We start from the raw sequence: 22,064 nt of genomic DNA, 5'->3' as shown, positions 1-22,064 counted from the left end.
CATTTTCATTTCCCTCTAGTTCAGATATGTAAGAGAAATAAATCTGGTCTGTAATTGTTACACAGAAGTATCTGAATGCCTCCTAGTGGTATACTGTATGCTCTAATTAAGGAATTTTAAAAATAATATTTATTGAAAGAATAGTGTAAACTATTAAAACTTCTAAGTGCAAAGTAATAAAACCCTTTAATGATAGCATTCTAAATGGAACAAATAAATTTTTTGCCATATAAAATTAATTAAAAATCTTAACTGGAAAAAAATATAATACATATGACGAAGATGAAAATACTTTTAATCAAAATTTTTATGTTTTTGGCTCAGATTAGATTATTTTAATTGACTTTTAAAAAATTTAGTGGAACTATTTTGCACTTAAATATAGACAAATGTTGCTATTAAGATTGAATTACTTTGTTTACATTTATCCTTTTGAATTAATTTGATTACTATGTATAAATTTTAATTTCTTTGTATAATAGAAATAATGGTTTATAGAAATTTTGTGGTGCATTTTCAGATGGTTTTATTTTTAAATTCTGATTTTCAAGTTAAATAAAATGACTTATTCAGTAAATGTCTTGAAAATGCAGACCATAGCAAAACTTTAAAATGAAGAATGCTGATTTAATTATTGCTTTAAACGCTAGAGAAATGACTCAACGCATACAGAAATATAATTTAAAATGTAAACGAAGTCAGAGAAAGAATCCTGATGAGGGTCAGTAGGAGGGAGGAAAAAAAAGCGATATCCCTGTGTTAAGCATTAAAAAATATTTAATTAACCGCTTGCCAAAACAAAACAATTAAAATGGCAATTACCTTTAAAATAGCATCAGTGTATTTGCAGCTGTTGTGATATAAAGCTAGGAAACACGATGTTAATCTGAAATGAACAGTTTAAATATGAAATTATGATATCCTTGGCTTCCTGTGGTACAGCTGTCAAGCTTGGGCAGCTCGCTGGTCAATAGTGACATTCTCCGTGTCAGCGAGCAGAGTCTCCTGATACCGTCACCCGTGGTTCACACGTTGCTGAAGCTCCAACTGTCGAACGTTGAATCCCCTGGTGATACTGCAGCTTCCAGACTCTCCTGACTGGCTCATGTTTCATCCTTTGGCAATTTGCCCTAATGATATCCCCCAGGAGCTTTCAGCCTCTCCTCCTTCCCATATTGCATCGTGGTGTATTAATCTGAGTGCGTGCAACCTGGGCGGCACACGCTGTAATTTCCTACGGTTCCTTCTAAGACGCTCGCCTAATTTTTCAGTTTTCCTTTTTATGTGTTCTAAGTTTTGACCCCCAAACACTGTATTTTCAGGAAGGTATAACCGTCTACCTAAGATGCCCAAGAAGCCACTTTGTTGCTTATGTATTTTTCAGAGGGCCTTCTGAAACGGGAGACTTTTTACAGGCAGAATTGGTCAAGACAATGTGATTCAGGTCGTTAAGTAAATTGTTCTATGAGTATCATCAGTCTTTGATAACTTGAGCATGTCTCTCTGTTCGGAGGGTCAGCGGCTACTTACTGCTGTTTTCCTTTTGCAAATTTTAGCTAACCGCCTGTCTCCATGCATCGGTCGCCCTGCTCTACCCGATGTACTGGCAGCACATCTACATCCCGGTGCTCCCTCCTCATCTGCTGGACTACTGCTGGTAAGCTGGCTCTGCCGGGCTCCTGCTAGTCCAGGTTTTGGGGTTAGAAAGGTCGACTCATGTGCAGATTAAGTAAGCTTGGAGTACACATGTATATATCTGTGAATGAGATCTCTGAAACGTGACGGGGAGATTAGTAACAAGTATTAAAAGGTGGTTTTATGAAGGGAAGAGTAGTTCTCTCCAAAGGTAGCAAAAATTTATAGCTGGCAAACGTAAAGTGCTTTAGATTTTGTGAGTTTCCTCGATAATCATCTAGATAATTGAATGCATAAATAGAAGCCGATCCAGTCTTCGCTGTGGTTAGGACATCTTACAGAAGTTGCAGTGTCAGTGAGAGCACCACACCCCAGGTGCCAGCATTTGTCTGCAGAGTCTTTCAGACACCAGGTTGCCTCTGTCGGAGCACACGCTCGTTACCTCCGCCTCAGGACACACTTTCCCGCACGCCTCTTCCCTCAGTAGCACATCCAGTACCAGATACCAGCGCAGAGGGGTTGCCTCTGATGCAGGGGTTCCCTGAGTTCCTGGTTAAGTCGAAGCCTCAGCCTTGAGCCACTGTGAAAAGCAATGTTGACGAGTGTCGGGAGCAATTCTGGAAAGTTTCTTGGCATTGCAGACAACTGCCAGTGATCTCACCCAGTCTGAATTCAACTGTCCCCTTCTCCTGGAGGTTAGGGAAGAATTAGACTCCCAAACAGTGGCCTTGGGATCTTCCTCGGGGCTGTAGGGTAATCACCTTCTGCAGGCGTAGCTCAGTTCTTAAGAAACCAGATGAGATTTTTACTCTAAACCATGCATGTGTGTGTGCACGTACGCACACACACACACACACACAGAAAGAAGGAAATGATTTGGACCATAACGTGTTCGTTTATATCACAACTAATGTTATTAAAAAACAAAGCTCTTTTAGAATCAAAGTAGTTATTTATTTAACTTTCTGATTTCATGAAAAGCAGATCACTTAAAGTGTTTAAGGGTTAAAATGATCTAAGTTCATAACATTGAAGTTTTCAAGACTAGCCCTCTTCAGGACAAATGATTTTTAATGACAGTACATATCTTTGGTCACATATTGATTATACCAGTGAATTGTGTGTTTCCACAGCAGGGTAATCGTATTGATAATGCTGGGCAGCAGGTTTCCAGTGACCTCCCACTGCCATTCTGCCCTTTGGGTGCTGGGAGGGAGAAACAGTGGGGCAGGAGACTGTAGGTGTGTGGTTTAATTACACTGTGAAGCACCACACACATGAATCTGAGAGTAAAAGCTGGATCTAGAAATAGCTCTCTTGGTATTCACTTTAGAGTGTTCTTCTCTGACCAGTATACCTAGAATAGGGTAGCATCCTTGAAAGCAGGAACCTCAGTTCTTTCATGTCGACATGCGTAGTAGATCTTTCCACATAGTATTCAGTAATTAAAACTTATTTTAAATAACGTTGACAAAAGTATTTGAAAATATATTGATGTATGATTTTTAAAAATCTATATTAAAGTAGTGGTTCAAGAACCAACACTTCTAATTGTGAGGTTTAGAATTATATTTTATCATATGTAATGTTAGTGCCATTTAAATTTTTCTATAAAAAATGTTCTGAAATCTTAGGAGGTAACATCCCTTTTAAGTTCAGTTCTCTGTAATGATACACACTTAGGACTTTCTAAAATATTGTTATTTAGAAACTGTTGCTACCTCTTTCCAGATATGTCTTCCTGATACTTTCTAACCCTGCCATCAAGTCCTTTTTCTGCTACTTCCACTGTGATGAAGGAAGCTTGTTTCATATTTCAGTCTTACTAGTTTCTAACCTCTGAAATAGCCCCTTTAGGACAAGTTCTAACAGCTGCCATGCCAGGCACTTCCCTGGCCCAGAGAGTAGAGCAGTGATAGTCAGACAAGGAGTTATCTGAGAGTTCCTGAACCTTAAGGTCACAATGATAGGCTCAGCTTCTAACATAGGAAGTGGGCAGTATCATATACTTTCATTTTCCCCCAAAATAACTGTCTATGACTCCAGCTCTCTTTCATTGTCAGAAAATTCCATGGCCTAAACTGTTTCCTAGGGAAAGTGGTTTTCTTCCCTTTACATCTTTGCAAATGATCCTATATGCAAAAGGGAGAAAAATATTAGAGATTATCCCTTCAATCTCATGGTTTTTGAGTAAAGAAAATTTTATATTCCACTCCAAAAATAGCACCAGGAAGATGTGATAGGGGTAGATGTGTATTTTGCCAACTCTTCAAGGTGATTGGACTTTCCCAATCCTGAGGCAGTCCTGGCTCCTGGAAGTGTGTCTCTGGTGTGGCATAGACTTGGAGGGCCATGATGCCATCTTGTGACCGTGGATGAATAGCGCATCTTGGTCGGCTGACGAAGGCTTGCTAATTTGTCGGCTCATTCATTCATCCATTTGTACACCAGACATTTAGTAAACATGTGTTTGCCAGGTCGCGAGTACGTAATGTAATGAATAAGACGTAGCTTCTGCCCTCTTGGATCCCCAGATAGGAAGAAATTCCCACGTTTGTGCACATGTACACACGCGCACATGATGAGCACAGAGGAATACTGTGATGCTATAGGGTTTAGGTCTGAGGCATATAAAAGAATGCTGAGCCGAACACCTAGGAGGAAGTGCCCACCTGTCTGCTAGGGTAGGGAAGGCTACTGGGAAGAAGTGACGCCATCTTTGTTTTCCCCTTAAGCTACCAGTATAAGGGGAAAATGGGGAGTTTCTATTTAACAGGTATAAAGTTTCAGTTATTCAAGATGATTAAGTTTTAGAGATCTGTATAACATTGTGCCTTTACTTAACCAGTACTCTATTGTAGACCTAAAAATTTGCTAAGAGGATGGATCTCATGTTAGGTATTGATACTGAAAAAACAAAGCAAAACAAAACAAAACAAAGAGAAAGTACTTTAATATAGCAAGTCTAAAGTGATGTTGCCAGACACTCTTAACCTTCTGAGCCCTTAAACACCTCGGAAGTAGTATGATTCCAGTACCAGTAAAAGTATAATCGTTTATTTGTTCGAGAATGGTTGAGTCACCTTTTTATTTGGGCTATCTATCTGATTCTTCATTCTATGAAAGGAGAAGATTTAGCTCCTCAGAGAATAGTGTTTTAAAAACATAAATGGAAAACTATGTTGTTTAGACTACCCTAAGTTAATAGACTGCTGTTACAGTCTACCCCATGGGTGGCCTCCATGAGAAGACCTAAAAAGAAAAAAAGCTATTACATAGTAATTATTTTTCAGCAAAGTTTAGTTGCTACCGAAAAGAAGCAGCAGTCGTAATAGAGCCTTCTGTATCTTATCTTTGCAAAATAATTCCATTGACAGAAAGATCTAGGATAGTTTTGCACATAGCTGATAAAACATCTGTGTTGCCAAGGATCTCTTCCTGACTTATTAACACTCTGTCTCATTAGGAGATTGCAGCTAGGGTAGCAAAATTACTTTTCATGAGACTTGGCTGACTTAATATTAGGATGTATACAATCCAATTTTCATGACAATGAAATAACTATTCAGTTAAATCTATATTCTGAAAAAACATCATATTTATTTTAGGAAAGTATGCTCTAGTTAATAATGTTTGCAGTCTAACATGTTTATATTTTAGATCTTGTAGAAATTAGTGAGGTAAAAACATGTAGAGATACCCAGTGATCTCATAGAAAAAGTTTTGGGTTACTTTATTATTAAGTTCTGCATAGGAATTCTTTATTGGATTTTTATTCTAGTTTAACAATTTCTGTAAATTTATTGTTTATGTTTCAAGAGATAACTAGCTTTCATGAAGTTTTAAAAGTGTTATCTTAGATGTATTTCGTAGGACTTCAGTTGGTAGTTATGACTTTTTGGCTCTGATTTTTTGAAATCTGATCCATTCAGTGTACCTTCAACATATGTAAAATGGATGTAATAATTAATTTTAGAAGTCTTAAGTGTTTTGATTAACACTCGTATTAAAACGTGCTTTGAGGTTTGAGATATTATGAATCTTTCTATATTATGAATCTTGTTGGTCGGATAACCTAGCCTGGGGCGAATTGGAAAATTGCACAGTAACTTTAATAAATTTGTAGTATTTTGGGTGTGGAGAAGGCTTGACATATTTAAGATCTTGGGAGTTGCCCACCTTGTTTTGTGAAAGTTGCTGGAACCCAGTCATGGGAGCCCAGAGTAGTTAGCGGCACATATTTTATATCGTCTGTGGAGTCGCAGAAGGAATTCCAGAGATGAGAACTTGAACTGGGGAAACAACTAGGCTTCTTTTATTTAAGCAAAAGTGGAACAGTCCACATTTATTCCTTCTGTTTCCTTTTGAAGGCAGAAAATCTGTTAGGTCTTAGGGATATCAAGGCCTATAAATAGTTCTCAACTTTCAGTCAAATGAAATATCCAGGATATCAGATCAATTCCAGATGGTCTACTGCATAAAAATTAAAAAAAAATAGGAAGGAACAAAGCTATAGAAGACAAAGACAATTGGGAATTAGAATCTAGTACAATATGACTTAAGGAACAGGCTAATAAGGATTGGAATAAGAACTTGAACCGTTTTTATTTTTTTGTGAATTCTGGATATAGGAGTTAGTGGCTAGCCATTCTTAAATAAAGTAGGAACTGTTTAAGGTTACTCTGAAAACTGTGGATCTACCAAGGTGCCTCTTTTACCTGTTACTGGTTCTCAGTAGCAAAGTGGACATGCTGGAGTTTGCACAACTCTGTTCTAATAATGACAGGGATGTTTGGAAAATTATGCAAATCCTTTGAAAAATAAGATTATCTGTTTTCATTAACAGAAAAGGTTTGCATTAAATATAACACAAAGATGTATACAAAAGAAATGCCAAAAATGTTTTATTTTTAAATAGCTGTTTATTTGCATATCTTCTATCACATTTGTAGACATTGTTCGTTTTCATGTTTTCTTCTTAAATAATGTTTTAATTTTGAAATGTCAAGTTGAATAATTTCCGCCCTATATTTCGTGAGAAATACTTTTGAAATTGCTAGTAAGTCTGATTTTGTATATTACAAAAATTATTTAATGTCTGTATTCTCTGCCAGAGTATAAGCTCCAGAAGGGAATATATTCTGTCTGTATTGTTTATTACTGTACCCTAACCCCTATGCCAGGTACTGTCACCTGAGTATGCTCCACATACTGTGTTGAATTAATCAATAGCATTCTTAAACTTACTTGAATATTTTAAAATTTATTAAAATTATATTATTATTACAATGAAAAGTGGGATAAATAAGAACGTACAGAGTTTAAATAATAGACAAGATACATGAGTGGAAAGATAGCACAGAAATAGAATGGTAGCAGTGGGGGAGGAAATTATTTATCTTTGCACCTCTAGTTCCCAAACCGTGCCTGGCACATAGTAGGTCTCAGTAAATATATTGTGACTGACTCAAAAATTTGGGTGACTAAATAGTAGGTGTGAAACAATGAATATATATTAAGAAAATCATATAAGAATCTAACTGAATAAAAAAATTGTACAAAGAAATGTGAATAAATTTGATGATTATTTAGGATATATTTGATGGGAAGTATACAGAAAAGATTCATCTCAGACTACGGCCTAGACCCTAATATTCTTGTGTTTTAAACATTACAACTTTTAATTATAAATGATTTTGTGATTTTATATAAATCAACCTTAATTTGAATATATTAATGGCCTCTAAGATTATATTTGAGTTTTCTATACTGAATAATTTTAAATATCTATGATGTACTATGTTAGAACTACGCATTTAATAAATTTATTTTTTAAAGCATTCTGAATTACTTATATTATTGTTTCAGTTTTAATGAACTATATGAACACGTACATATATATTTTTAATTTAGTGCCCCAATGCCATACCTGATCGGAATACACTCCAGCCTCATAGAGGTGAGTATCTTTCAGACATGAGACGGTGATAACTATTATTTTTATGAATTAATTTAAAACAGTTGTGTTTTGAAAGAATATCAGTTGAATAGTACAAAGAAGTGACTAGTTGCATATTTAGAGTATACTTACATGATCATTTTCAAAAAGGTAGTGTTAAAATAATTTTATTTTAATTAGTATGCAAAATGACCATCTTCAGTGGTATGAGACCCATTGAAAGTAGGTTCTATTTGGTTGAAGTCATATGGTAAGTTTTAAATACTAAAAACCTTAGTCTTTGATGAACCACTTTATGGAACTTGAGATCTATTATATCTATTTCTCTTTCAGAAGAAATATTTCTGTGTTTTGAAAGTGAGAATTTATGTAATTATGAGTCATAAAGGGAAAGTTTTTATTTTGCAAACTTCACTATAATTCAGTGTATCAGTGTTTTTCAAAATGTGTTTTAATACACTAATCATGAACTTTTAAATTAGAATATAGCTTTGTAAGACTTTAACTTCAGTCCTGTTGGGACTTAAAATGTAGTTTTTTTTTTTGTTTTTTTTTTGCACTGTCATTCGAAAATGACTTTTGTCACTTGTTATCACTGTAGTGAAAAACCTTGAACTTTAAATACCTTGAACTTGAAATCAGTGAGATTTCCAGAGAGGACTTCTTATAAGATTAGCTTCTACAAAAGTAAACAAAATACTTGGGTCAGTTGCATGGCATCATAATGCCAGATGATTTGTTCAAATGTATTTCTTTTCTTGCTGGTTGTGCATATTGTACTTTAACCCAATTTCTAATAGGCAACTTTCATGAGTTAGACTTGGTTTTCTGATTAGCTGTTGTCATTGTATACACCATCAGTCCTCACTTTGCTGATCGAGGAAGAGCCTGGTGATTATTTTAAAATTCCTGAGCATCCTTTGTGGAGAGAGTCGTGCTTTAACCATTAATAAAGAGTACATTTTAATGAATTTTTAGTAGGTTTAATTACTTTTTAATTTTGAAGTCTGGGTTGGATAACATTATGACTCTATATTTTGTCAATTTTTAGAGAACAGCTTCTTACAGCCCAAGGTACTTGCAGTGAAAGGACAAATTGTATAAGATAAAACATGAATAAATAGGTATTTAATCTGTTATTAAGAGTGTGGAATATATGACTGGCATTTTATTCATCAGTAGTTTGACTTTTTGCAAAATCTAACCATGGTTGGTTGGTATGGTTTCAAAAAAAGTCATCAAATTTGATTTTGATGTTAGTGCACGTATCTCTTCTTATGTAATGTACCTAATAGAATACGTAGTTTTCATAATACATTTGTTTATACAGATGAAAAATATTTAAAGTGGTTGATTGTACCTGTTGATGTTGTTACTATTTTTACATAATGATTCTAGACCAACTTTTAAAACAAATGGTTCAGCTTTTCCAAAATATTGTAGAAAGGAGTACATGCTTTAAATATTCAATTCAATTTATCACTTGTTTATTGTACACCTGTAGAGAAAATCAGTCCTTTTTTAAAGGAACAAATTTAAGAATTTTTTAGTCCTTAGAGTATTGTCTTGGAGAAGCAGTCCTTTCTAACTTTAAATTGGCTCTTATTAAATGAGACTGTGTAAAGCCTTGATTAGATCGGCTGAAATCTCTGCACCTTTTATACTCTGGACTTATCAAACTGTCTTAATAGTCAGTTTTATTTGGTTTAGTAGTGAATGAGAAACTATAATAGGAACTTTAAGAATGTCTTTAAACCAGTTGGGTACCATTTAGTAACTTTCTTCTTAATCTTTTACCAGGTGATACAGATCCTACGTTTCCATTTTTATGATGACATTATTACACAGATTATTTTCACTAAAATTCTGATCCTTTGTGCTTTTTAAATTTTATATAAATGGTATTATAATTAAAATATAAATATATATTTACATATTTTATATGTGAGACAGAACTGAATAATTTTTCACATTTTGTTTGGCTGCAAATACAACTGATTTTTTGTGGAGGAAAAATCAAAATATTCTCTTCTCTCTCAGTCAAGACAGTTTCAACACTTTTTATCAGTTTTACAAAGACTTTTAAACATAATTGTTCAAAGACATGAAATTAATGTCTTCCTAAATCTTTTTTAAAAATTATTTTTATGTGATCATAAGTAAAAGATGACTAGAAATCTCTTTTTACAATGTAAATTTGCTTCTAAAATAAAGGACAAGGGCATTTTGTTCTCCCTGAAAACTAGACTTTAGGGATGAAGTCAAAGCAAACTAAGGCCTGTAAGTGATTGGGAATAAATCAGTACAGGCTACAAATGTGAGGGTTATATTATTTGCTTTAATACACAAAGGATTCTAGGTAAAGCACTGACCCAGTTTCACAGTATCGTGTGGCTGCTTCCACCGCGTCCCTTCCTCGCTCCGTGTGCAGAGCGTGCAGGTGTGCTGGCATCACCTGGAAGGAGGATGGCGTGTGGAGGTTGCCGGGAGTCTCGCCGGTTCAACATCTGCTGTTGTTCCCAATAAGACTTTGTCTATGTGCTAATATTATTTCCTTATTTTTGAAGAAAAAGCACATTGTTTTTTCACATTTTCTTACTCTTTCCCCATCCAAACAAGTTGATGAATTTTATGAGACGTAAAAATATGGGGCAGAGAAAATGGTGCCATTTTATATGCCATATGACTTTCCACTCCTGTTTAGAAAAAAATGGCTAAAGCCTGATTTGGAGGGAAATAACAGAGAAAATACATTAATATGAATTTTTTTAAAAAAGATTTAAATTACATGCTATCTTCTCCCCCCTTTTTGCTTATGTAGAATTGTTCTCGTTTAAGGGAGGCTCAGTCTGTTATTGAAATGAATACATTTTCCATTCTTAATGAGTGTTCCCGTTAACAGATTTTAATATTCAGCTATTATCAGACTTCTTAAAACTAAGAGAAACTTTGAAAAAGGTATACATTTCATACTAATGCTAATTTCCTTTATTCAGAGTTTTTTTTTTTAAACTTTTTATTTTATATTGGAGTATAACCGATTAACAATGTTGTGATAGTTTCAGGTGCACAGCAAAGTGACTCAGCTATTCAGAGTTTAGTGTTAGCGCCATTACAAACGTTTTGGAGTCACATAACCATTACTCTAGGCTATTTAGATGAACTCATTTCGTTCCCTGAAAAATATGTCAGGTTTCTGGATTATCTTTACATTTTCTGTTAAAAGGGCAATTTAGAATTGAAGATGGAAATCAACATTATGATATACTTTTTACATACAAATGCCATTAATATAAATATAGTTTTTGCTCATAGGTTATTTTTGTAGTTATGCTATAGTTGATTTGTAGATAACCACATATTTATATATGTAAACCTTTTTTACATATATGTATGCACATGGAAAGGAAATGAGTTTATTTATAAATGTTTTGGCAATAGTATCACGTTATAAGTTACTTTCTTAGAAATGGCCATTTTCTGAGTCTTACTTTAGAATAATTATAATGTCTTTTACAGGATAGAGTTTTAGAATCACATGCCCCCTTGAGAATGCATATTCCACATAGACATTGTGGCTATCGTAACACATAAAAATTCCCTACCCTAGACTCCCATTGTCCTAGCAAATTTAACATTCTGCCTGATACGCAGAGATTTGAAATTCTAAGTGGATCACAGAAATTCCAGTCTTGGCTAACTTAAAAAATTGGCCTGGCCAATTTAATATTTAAGGTATTTAAATAATCTGAAAAAATGGCTGTTATTCTAGAATGTCACTTTTAAAACTACTGCACTGAAATTAATTGACCAATTGCTAGTTGACCTATGCAGTTATGGAATTCTGGGTTGATGGATATATTTAATTAATGCACACCTTACTTATTTTCATTAGGAAATAATATTATTTGCTATCATCTAGATAAGACTAATAGAATTATATGATTTGTTTAAGTAGACATATTAGTTTAAATAGGAAAAATAAACTATAAATATTTTCTTTCTTTAAGGATAAAAATTTAATAAATTCTAATTGACTATCATTTGTGCATATATTGAGATAATTTGACCATTTGACTAAGCTTTCAAACAAATATGACAAGTCAAATAGTTAATCTGATAGGCTATTAAATTTGATCCTTTATATTAAATTCATGGGATAAACATTACTAACAATAAATTCCATATTACTGCTCTCTGTCATTTTTTCGTACTCAACTTTCCCTTGTCATCATCAACTTATACCAAATTTATATGGAGATATAGAGAAAATATTAATTTAAAACTTACTTTACTACTTAGTAGTCATATTTATTGTTTTGTGTTAACCCCGCAGTATGATTTATGCTAAAAATAGCTATAGAACTGACCACACGTTCCTGTATCATAGGATTGAAATTCAATTGGTAAAATTTAAAGGATATAAATTTTTACAGTTTAATATAGCCATGACTATTTTGTATTTGTTGTAGTATCTCTTTGGTAGTTAAATTACATTCAGTGTCTCCAAACTATTAATATATTTAGATGAGTAAACATGCTATTTTAAGCATTTTTACTCTTTCTTTTTGAATGGCTTAGACAGACTTTCTCATAAGGCAAAATTGTTTATATTCTTTCATGATGTAGAATTTTCCTTTTTTCTTTTCCTAAGGATAATGCATTAAGATAATTTTCTCTACATATCTAAGCTCATTATAGCTTTGGAAGGAAAATATACTAAGATGTTTGTTTATAATTGTGTTTTTTAAACAGAGAGTGAAAAATAAATCATTGGAGGATGTGGTTATGTTAAATGTTGACACAAACACTTTAGAATCACCATTTAATGACTTGAGCAGCCTACCGAGTGACGTGGTAAGTCTGGAGGATATTTTGTGGTGAACAAACATTTGTATGTTTTCTCCTGGACCCTTGAATCACCAAGAGTTACTTTCCCATTTTTCTGCCTGAAGTAAAAGGGCTGAACATGGCATGTGGTGTGAGAGGAGTCAATGTAGAGTCTGTCTTTCGTATTTTTACCTTTTGGCAGTTGAGGGGATGTCAGATGCAATATCATATTCCTTATTGTAAAAGTAGGATCGTAATTAAAAAGCTAGATGCATTCATTAGGCAGAGTTTCTTTAAACATAAGTCTCTTCATCTCATCTTAATCATTATATTACAAAGTAGGCATTTCTGTCTGCCTAGTGGCATGTCTTGCAAAAGAATGAGAGAGTTTTTGAAGGCAAGAAGAAGAAGGGGGCCAATTATCGGCTTTTGCTTCCTTGCCACCTGCCAGCGCTTTTCCTTTTAATTAATGATCTGATGGCACTGGTCAATATAATAAGAAATGCTTGTACAGTTGGGGTCAGAAAATTCTGGCTTTGATCTCCCTCAACTTTCTGAAACATTTATTTGTTTTCTCTAAATTATTTCAGTTTTATTTTAATCCTTTCTATCCTGCTGAGGGCTGCAAGAATGAAAACCTACACTGTTTGTCATTTGCTCTGGCAGAGCAAAGACTGCTTACTTAGAATTCTATTTGTAAATTAAACTGCAAACCCAGTTTGTCATAAAAGACATCTGATCCTTTTGAAATGACGAAAACTGTCTTTTGTCTGTAAAGGCTGATAAATTAAGTGCCAGCTCTCTTCTGGTCTTTGATCTTGCAGAGGTTTGTGTGTGTGTGCATGTGTGGGTCTGCAGCTTATAATAGGATATATTCTGTATTTTGTGTTAAATAGTCTCCAAAGTAAATTTTCTGGCCTTCATATTCCTTAGAACAGGGTAAAAATGCAGATTGTACTATTTCTGTATATATTCTAATGGCTATTTTAAAATATCTTTATAACATAGTTCTAAGTTAAAATAACTCCCCTTTTTTAAAAAATCCATTGTTTATTCAGACATATTAAAATTTGGGAATAAAAATACCTTCAAAATATATTTTTTTTCCGTAATACTGCAAGTACTTTGAAATCACTATTAGAGAGCTTGAAAAAAAAAAAGGAATAAAAAAAATCTCAAACTCAGAAAATACAGTAATACTAGCCTTGATTGCTTTTATGGCTAGTGATAGGGGAAATGTGACTTTAAAGTCAAAATCAGATTATTTATGCCCATAAATAACCTAAAATACTTGCTGACCTTGAAGCAAATTAAATCGAACTACTTTATCTAACTGTAGTAAAATTTATGCTATGTATGAACAAACCCAAACCCAGGCCAGTGAAGAATTATATTATCTTTTTAGCTCATTATAACTCGATTGCCTCATTATAAAGATTTTGCAGAAGCTGCTAGAAAGGATTAGAGTTGTTCATTTAGAAATCCATCAAAGTATTCTTCACTGGATAGGGATGTAATTATGAAAATAAAGTCCCAACTTTTAAGAATGTTTTCCTTATGTGCATGTAGTTCCTACTATTAATTCCCTAAGAAGAAAGGATTGTTTATTTTTTAAAAAATGAGGAAGGATAAGAAAAAGAAATCAGCGTTTTTGTGTTATATTAAAATTTTTATAGTCAGCTCCAGTGATAGCTGATTATTTCTTTGAGAAAAACAATCTTTAATAGTAATTTTTTGATGAGTGATTCTTTTTAAATTGGGAACCTCTGCTTTCCTAGTAGAATTAGTTTGATATTGAAACATTTATTTAAATATGTGAGGAAGTTAAACAATATTCATGAAATGTAAAAGCCTAAATATATAAAATGACAAGAGGGACCATCTCATTGTTTATTTATAAGCAACAAATTAACATAACTGAAATAGTAAAAAATATTCATAAAAGGGAATTCTGCAAGGTAATGTAGATATAACTAAATATATGCTCGGAATTAAGGATCGCAGACTTAGACAAATTTGAAGTATGAATAAACTGAAATAGTTCTGAGGTGGAGCTAGGACTATCTACTGAAAGTATGAGGTGTTTTAAAGTTAGAGTCATTTTCTAAAAATGTCTCAGGTGATTGTTTGTTTAACCCAGCTCTAATAAATTTAGCTTTTTCATCAGTTTTCCAAAGCTATCTCTTATAGTAGGAAATACGATAAAGTATCACATCATACTTGCTATAATTGTAAATGTTTTAAATGAGACGTGTTAAAAATCACAAATGATCATACTGAATTTTTTTGTGACTTGAATTAATAAAATATACTTGAAGCCTGAAAAATATTACAGTTGGTATTGTTTGATAATTTAATAAATTAACTGATATTTAAATGGGGGCATTTTAAAATCATTCACCAAAACATTAAAATTATGCTTACAGGCTAGATGACTTTCTGTGCATGTGCACTTTATTATCGTGTCAGCTTGACCAGTGGTCTTGGCTGTTCCAAGGTCAGTGGTCACAGTTGTCCTGAATTACTAGTTCTTTTTTCCTGTGGACCCTCTGCTGTGTTGCATGCTGTAATCTTCTTAATGGCTTCATTCCAATATTCACACATAATATTTTAGATTTATTGACTGTTAGAAATACTACCATGCCAGTAGCAGTTCCGCTACTCTTAAGGTATTTAAAATTGGAAAAATAAATCAGGCCAAAGCTTTCAGGAATCCTTTGTTTTCCTTAAGGGAAGGGGAAAAAACTCTCTTCCTGTCTTCTGACAAGAACAGTTGTTTTTCGATTTCATCATTTCACTTTAGATCTGGATCATTAAAAGAAAAAAAACATTTTATTGGGAGTGATTTTAACGATATTGATTATTACATGGAATAACTTTTAAAAGCAGTCGATCCATTAAAATATACTTTTGTAGTTTTTGTCTGCGAATACATTGTGATTTTTATTTTTTTTAGTGGCTATGCCAAATATAGGTACCTTCAAACATATGTCGTTTGTTTTGAAATAAAAAAGTAAATTTTAGGGCTATGTAACAGTATTGATTGCAGTTAGTGTTATTGTGGTATGTTTTTAAGTGGGGGCAGAAAGAGCCAGTTGTATTAAACATAACACTTGAAATCTCAAATGGGTTCATTTTAATTTAAGAAAATGCATTATTGAGACCCCCTCCATTGCAAATATATACACAAATTTAGTTTCAGCTACATAAGAATTTAAAATGTTGTATTTCTAAGGTATTAGTGCTCATTTAAATTTTTATCGTCATTAACATTTTAAAAAGTAATTTGGAAATTGTTACTATTTCAAAAATAAATAGGATACCTCATTTGTGGGAAAATTAAGCTAATTAGAGTTATAATGAGATACAGGAAATATGTCTTTATGTGAATATTAAGTTAAAACAATTATAAACTAACTCTTATAGAAGAAAGCAGGTTAGAATTGACATCTGAAAAAGTTACATGCATTAGAATATTCATTACTAGGAAAACAAATTTTGACCTGTATTGCTTAACTGTTTTTAAGTAATTTTAACTTATTAGACTGTAAAAACTAATATACTCTGAGACAGGTCAATATACTTGTACCCCTGTGTTAGATAAGAGGATAAAGCCACAGAAACTGTGCTGTTAATAGTATTTCTAGAGCTTTAGTTCATAGAAGTTGATCCGCAGACTTACTCCCCAAGCACTAGAGCATGGTCTCTCTTGTATAAACGTGATACACATTGCAATGAGTAACTCTTAAAATTTGATATAGACGCTTACTCTCCATTCTAATCTTGTTAAAGAAATATCATCATGACCTATTTGATTTAAATTAGGATTGTCAACACTGTTTTAAAAACTCATTTTCATGCTATATGTAATGCTATTGGAAAACGATTTTCTAATTTCTGTTCTGAGCCTGTGTAGAAAATACAGTATGTACGCTGAAGAGTTATTGTACCATTCACGGTAGGCCACAGTATGTTATAGGACAGCAACATTTAGTATAAAGCATATTTAATTCTTAAAACATTGCAAAGACCTTATTATAAAATAGAGTCATTTAAAATACTGTGCATCTTCTACTGAGGCTTTCAAGTATCACACCAAGGACTAGGTTAATGGTTTTACCATTACATGAAAAGCAAAGACACAAATTGCTCCGATTAACTAAAAATCATTACAAGCTTAAAGAACTAGAGGAAAAAACCCCAACTCGGACTTTAAATTAAAATTTTTAGAGATCTGTATTCAAGTGAGTTAATTAGTTTGGGAATAAGTTTGGAAAAGAATTGGCTTTTTCAGAGAATTTAAAAAATCAGCTTAAAAAATTAAAGTATATATAAACAAATTTAACTCTTACAACCATGCAAATAAGTCAATAAATATATTTAATTCATTGGATATTTCCTCTAATCTAACATGAAGGTTTAATATGTTAAATTGTCATAATATATGTTATGAAGAGAAGAAAAAAGGCCCCAGAGAATATTATATTAGTTCCAGGTTTGCCAGAGCCATGCTGTAATCTTTATCTCCTTCAGCAGTGAATGAAGTCCCCAGCAAACTGGTAGAGTGTCCAGGTTACAATTATGTTACAATTTCACTGGGGTTCTGGAGTAATTGAGAGGACATTTTTTTGTTTAATAGAGTAGCCTCCAGGAGACAAATCCTGCTTTCAGTTTGCCCCTGAGAGTAGTGTTTATTAGGGTATTTTCATCTGACTTTCATAGTAATGAAAGGGAGAAACCTGGAAGCCGGTTTAATACCTATCTTTGTGGCTCTGCGGGCAACTGTGTGTTTCCTGTCCCTGGAGAAGGAGAGCAGGTTGCAATGGCGGTCACCCTGCTCCTGCACCCGACTTTGGCTGTCACGGGGATTCACCCTTCTTCTAAATAGTTACTTTCAGAGATGAGATTGTTTGCGAAAAGGTTTTTTGTTTGTGAGTAAACTATGAACAGATCCTGCTATTTTTTCCTACTGTTTTCTTGGTGTGTATATTTTAATATAAACTTTAAATACCAAAGCATAACAAAACAAAAATAAAAAACTCAAAATCTTAATTTAATTGGGCTTCAACATTTAAAAGGTCTTTGTTGTTTTTCTCTCGGCTGCGTGAGAGAATCTGTGCCTCCCTCTGCAGGACCCAGCCCTGCACGGTTCCCCCCTGCATGTCTCTGTACGTTTGCCATTTTAAAGTTGATTTAGAGTTTGCCACTTCTAGTGATTTTCAGTGCTCATGAATTTCCTTGGCTTTCTCGTGGCCTTTCATTTCCATCTAAATTAGCTTTTCTCCTAATGTGTTTTTTTTTTTTTTTTTTTTAATTTATTTTTGGCTGCCTTGGGTCTTCGTTGCTGCACACGGGCTTTCTCCAGTTGCAGCGAGCGGGGGCTACTCTTCGCTGCGGTGCGCAGGCTTCTCATTGCATGGCTTCTCTTGTTGCGGAGCACGGGCTCTAGAGCGCAGGCTCGGTAGTTGTGGCGCACTGGTTTAGTTGCTCCGCGGCATGTGGGATCTTCCTGGACCAGGGCTTGAACCCATGCCCCCTGCATTGGCAGGCGGATTCTTAGCCACTGCGCCACCAGGGAAGCCCCTCTCCTGATGTCTTTTTTCCTCCAGTATCATCTTAACAATGTGCTTCTCTGTCTTCTTATGGCCAGTATGTGTGTATGTATGTATATGTATGTTTTGGCTTTAAAATAATTTAAAAATTTGTTCCTTGTTTTTTAAGTTCTTCTCCATATTTGAGAGACTTTTTGTGTGCATGATGTTGTGAGCACTGTCATGATAGTGGTTTCCAAATCTTGCTGATATGATGACTTGGTGGACTTCTCAATGAATTTTGTTCCCGGGCACCATCACAGATATTCTGATCCCGTTAACTAGAGAAGTTAGTGTAGCAGCGTGCCTCGGACAGGTTCATTTGTTCATTCGCTCAACAGATGCTGATTGAGCACCTACTGGATGCCTGTATTGTGCTGGGCATGGAGTGGACGGGAAGACGTAGAAGCTGTGGTCCTGGAACTCACATCCCATTGTTAGCTGAACCCAACCATGGGGCCACACCAGGTCATGGTGATGCTGGGAGATAGCTGGGTTAACCAAGCACCGGTCATAACTTAAGATTTCTATTACGGAAGAGAGGGAGAGTGGCCGTTGGTAGGCTGACAGCTCTCTCTGCCATAAGCGAGCCCAAATGAAAATAATGGTAGCCAAGCTGAGAGGCCACTCTTACCCGCCTACAAACTGAGATCTGCCTTTTGAGGTTCGGCTCAACATGTCAGAACACCTGAGTGCAGAACTGGCCTGAACGATGAGCATGAGTCAGGTGGGAGGAGGAGGAATAGCATATACAAAGGCTCTGCTGTTGGCAGATTCAGGGAATGGAAGGAAGTCCCGTATAGCTGCGCTTAGAGGAACAAAAGAGAGGTTACGCAAATGAGGGGGTAGAGACAGGTAGGAGTGAGACCGTGGAAGGTCTGTGCTTCTTGTTCAGGACCTCCAGACTTTACTGGGAATTCACTGGCGATTTGTAGCAGAGGAATAAGAGTGAGATCCACTTCGACTTCTAAAAATATCATCTTGGGTTCTAGGTCCTGAAGATCCCTGGGTATAACAAAGCAGAAATGAAGCAGGAAGAGCAGTTAAGAGACCATTTGCAGGGGTCTAGGTGAGAGATGGTAGTCGCTCGAACTTGATAGTGGCAGGGATTTGGAGAAAAGCGGACAGATTTGAAATCTATATCAGAGGTCGAACAGCTGGGGCTCAGTGATTACTGCTTATGGAAGATGAGAAAGGGTGCCACGTTGAGAGGACCTGCAAGGCACCTAGATGCACGGAAGTGACACTGACATTGGGCTTGAGGTCGAGTAAGAGCAGTTTTGGTTGTGATCATTTTGAGATGCCTCTGAAGGGAAAATAGTTGTGGACGACACCATATTTTAGGTTTTGAAAGGTAATTTAAGCACTCAGAGAAACAATGTCATGATACCCTCTGGGAGTGTATCATATGTTTTTCATTTAATAAATGTTAAAGGTTACTGTTTTAATCCTTAGATAGAAGCATATTAGAAAATTATATTAAGAAGGAAGGGTTAATTTTATTGCTTAAAAAACTGAACATTAGAAGGATTAAAGAAGTGTAGGGATTTGATATCTGATTCATACAATGACCATAACATGTTTCATGGAAGAATAAAAGGCTTTAACCTTGTAACTTTTTTCTAAAGCAAATAATTATTTGAAGCATTAACTTTTCTGAATGGACGTAGTTTCTAGAGTGCAGCTTAGTTAGGAAAAAGGATACTTAAAGACATCACAGAGATGTTTCAGGTCATGTAGGTTGTCCAGATGTTATTCCTGAACATTTATTTTTACCTTCTGTTCTTTACCCTGATGTTTCTCTTTGTGATCCTAAAAAGTAAAATTAAAATTTATGGGTTACAGTGATTGATTTATTTTTCCTGAGAAGACACATCTAAAAGTCAAGAGAAAATTTCTGTCACTTCTCTGAAAAACTCAGCTCCTTTATGTCACCTCCCTTCCTAACCCCCGGTTGGCATAATTACTTCATTACTCAGCCCGTGTGCACGTGGCTTGCACTCTTTTATTTATACCTGTTTGCTGTGTTTACTCATGTAATTCCCTCCTTTTATTCATGGTCATTTAGTGCTAAGAGGGTAAAAGTGGAGAATTGGTGGTAATATTATTCATGTTGCAGTGAATTCCCACTGTGCTCAAACCCAGGTTATAATTCCTCCTGTGGATGGCTGCTTTAGAAGCCTGGATTCTCATTGTATGAAAGGAATTTGAACATTTGATAAGAGCAGTGAAGTGACGTTTATTCTGAAGTTTTTTTCACTGTTTAACTTTTTTTTTGCAGGAGAGGTCTAGTATGATACCTAATTAGACTTAAAAAATAATTTATATGCAGACTAAAATATGTCATAATAAAATAAAATGTCAGTTTTCAAGTCATCTTTAGCCATCGGAGATTGAAGCTTACTTTGGTAAGAATAAAAAGAGAAAACAATTGATACTTTTTCAGGATCACATGATAGGATTTTGTGATAATGGACATGTGACCAAGGTTCCAAATGCTTTTCTGAATTCAGTTATATGTGAGTATAAACTTTAGGATCTCATGGAAAGATGTACATTTATTTCATAACTAAAGTTAGAAGTTTGGAAATTAAAGCAGAAAATGCTATTTCCCAGACCAAGTATTTTAAATAAGTGCAGAAGATATATCACCTTTTTATAGATAAAAACTGCTAAAAGCTATTTAGCTCTGCGAAGCGTAGTGGTAACTGGTGATAATTTACTCCAGTGGTCTAAAGGACAGGAGAATAGCAAGGTTGACACAATCATTTTATGTTAGAGTAATGTCCTAATAGCTGAAGCTGACTATTAAAAAACCCTTTCATTTTTACAGGCTGTTTTTGAGCACTCATTGGTGCATACAGAAACACTTAACTCAGCTGCCCTTCTGGTCTCTGAAAAATAGGAACCACCTCAGAACTACTGACAGTCGAAGCCCACCTAGAGTAGGTCAAGGAAGAACTCCTTATATGCTGTTTGTAAAGGTTGAAATAATGTAGAAATAGGTAAAGGAAAAACTTAACCATATTTCTTGCTAGTCTCACATGTCTGTATGAAATTATATAGTATGCTCATATAGAATAGTGCGGTCCAATAGAAACATAATATGAGCCACATATGCAATTAAAATGTTTCTGGTAATCATGTTAAAACGTAAAAAGAATAGGTGAAATTAATTTTAATAACGTATTTTATTTAACCCAGTATATTCAAAATACTGTTTCATCATGTAATCAATAAAATTATTAATGAGGTATTTTGCTCTTTTTAAGTCTTCAAAATCCAGTGTATTTTTTTTTACACTAATAGCAAATCCTAATTTGGGCTAGTCACATTTCAAGTGCTTGTGTGTCTAGTGGCTACCGTTTCGGACAGTTCTAGAACAGGTATTTTCTTCTTTCCTATTTTCTATAGAGCTCTTGAGGAAGTTCAGGAGCTATCACTGACTAATTTTGGAAGTGAAGGCTACCTCATTATGATTTGGTTAGGAAGGGCTTGAGGCAGCGTGATGAATACCCTGGATAACTTACGCAGCACTTAAGCCATCAAGGACTTGGGGTAATAAAGGGTGAGGGATGGTTTGACTTGCCTCCAGTCTCTGGGAGCACATGTGTCATGATTGTCCTAAGGATTCTTAATTTGTGGAGAACCGAATTGTCACTTCCAGATTTTATAGAAAAATACATCTTGAGGAATTTTCTTTTACAAAGATACAAGGCATGACATTTTAAAATGTTTTTTGTTTTCTAAAGTAAAATTAAAAATAACCCAATCATTTTCTTTTTATAATACTTTGGAAGACTAGAATCTTATTCTTTCCATCATAAGCCTTTTTAGGGGGCAATAATGAAATACATGTGTTGATTTTCATCCCCATTGGTTTTTTTTAAAGGCATTTGAAACCTAAAAAATAACATTATTACAGATTTCAGAATAAAGGACATTAAGTCAGAGGTTTGTTTTTGCATCCTTCAGCTGTATTTATTTTTGAATATGTGGGTTACCTAAAAATACGCATTAATTGAGGTTAGATTTTAATAATAAAAACT

General features: G+C 34.5%; 1 protein-coding gene across 6 annotated transcripts in view; it reads left to right on the top strand.

Moving 5' to 3' along the window:
* Positions 1-22,064, top strand: part of DENND1B (DENN domain containing 1B) — a 255,425-nt gene that overhangs the window by 142,139 nt on the left and 91,222 nt on the right. For 5 of the 6 annotated variants that reach the window (XM_059942960.1, XM_059942934.1, XM_059942952.1 and 2 more), the window contains 3 exons: positions 1,557-1,657; positions 7,549-7,594; positions 12,350-12,451. In XM_059942960.1, the coding sequence (XP_059798943.1) occupies positions 1,557-1,657; positions 7,549-7,594; positions 12,350-12,451 (249 nt within the window). The remainder of the gene's footprint in view (positions 1-1,556; positions 1,658-7,548; positions 7,595-12,349; positions 12,452-22,064) is intronic. The other variant, XM_059942967.1, reaches the window with a different exon arrangement.

The sequence above is a fragment of the Balaenoptera ricei genome, chromosome 1 (genome assembly GCF_028023285.1).
Source record: "Balaenoptera ricei isolate mBalRic1 chromosome 1, mBalRic1.hap2, whole genome shotgun sequence".
Lineage (NCBI taxonomy): Eukaryota > Metazoa > Chordata > Mammalia > Artiodactyla > Balaenopteridae > Balaenoptera > Balaenoptera ricei.
This window is presented reverse-complemented; position numbering and strand designations above follow the sequence as displayed.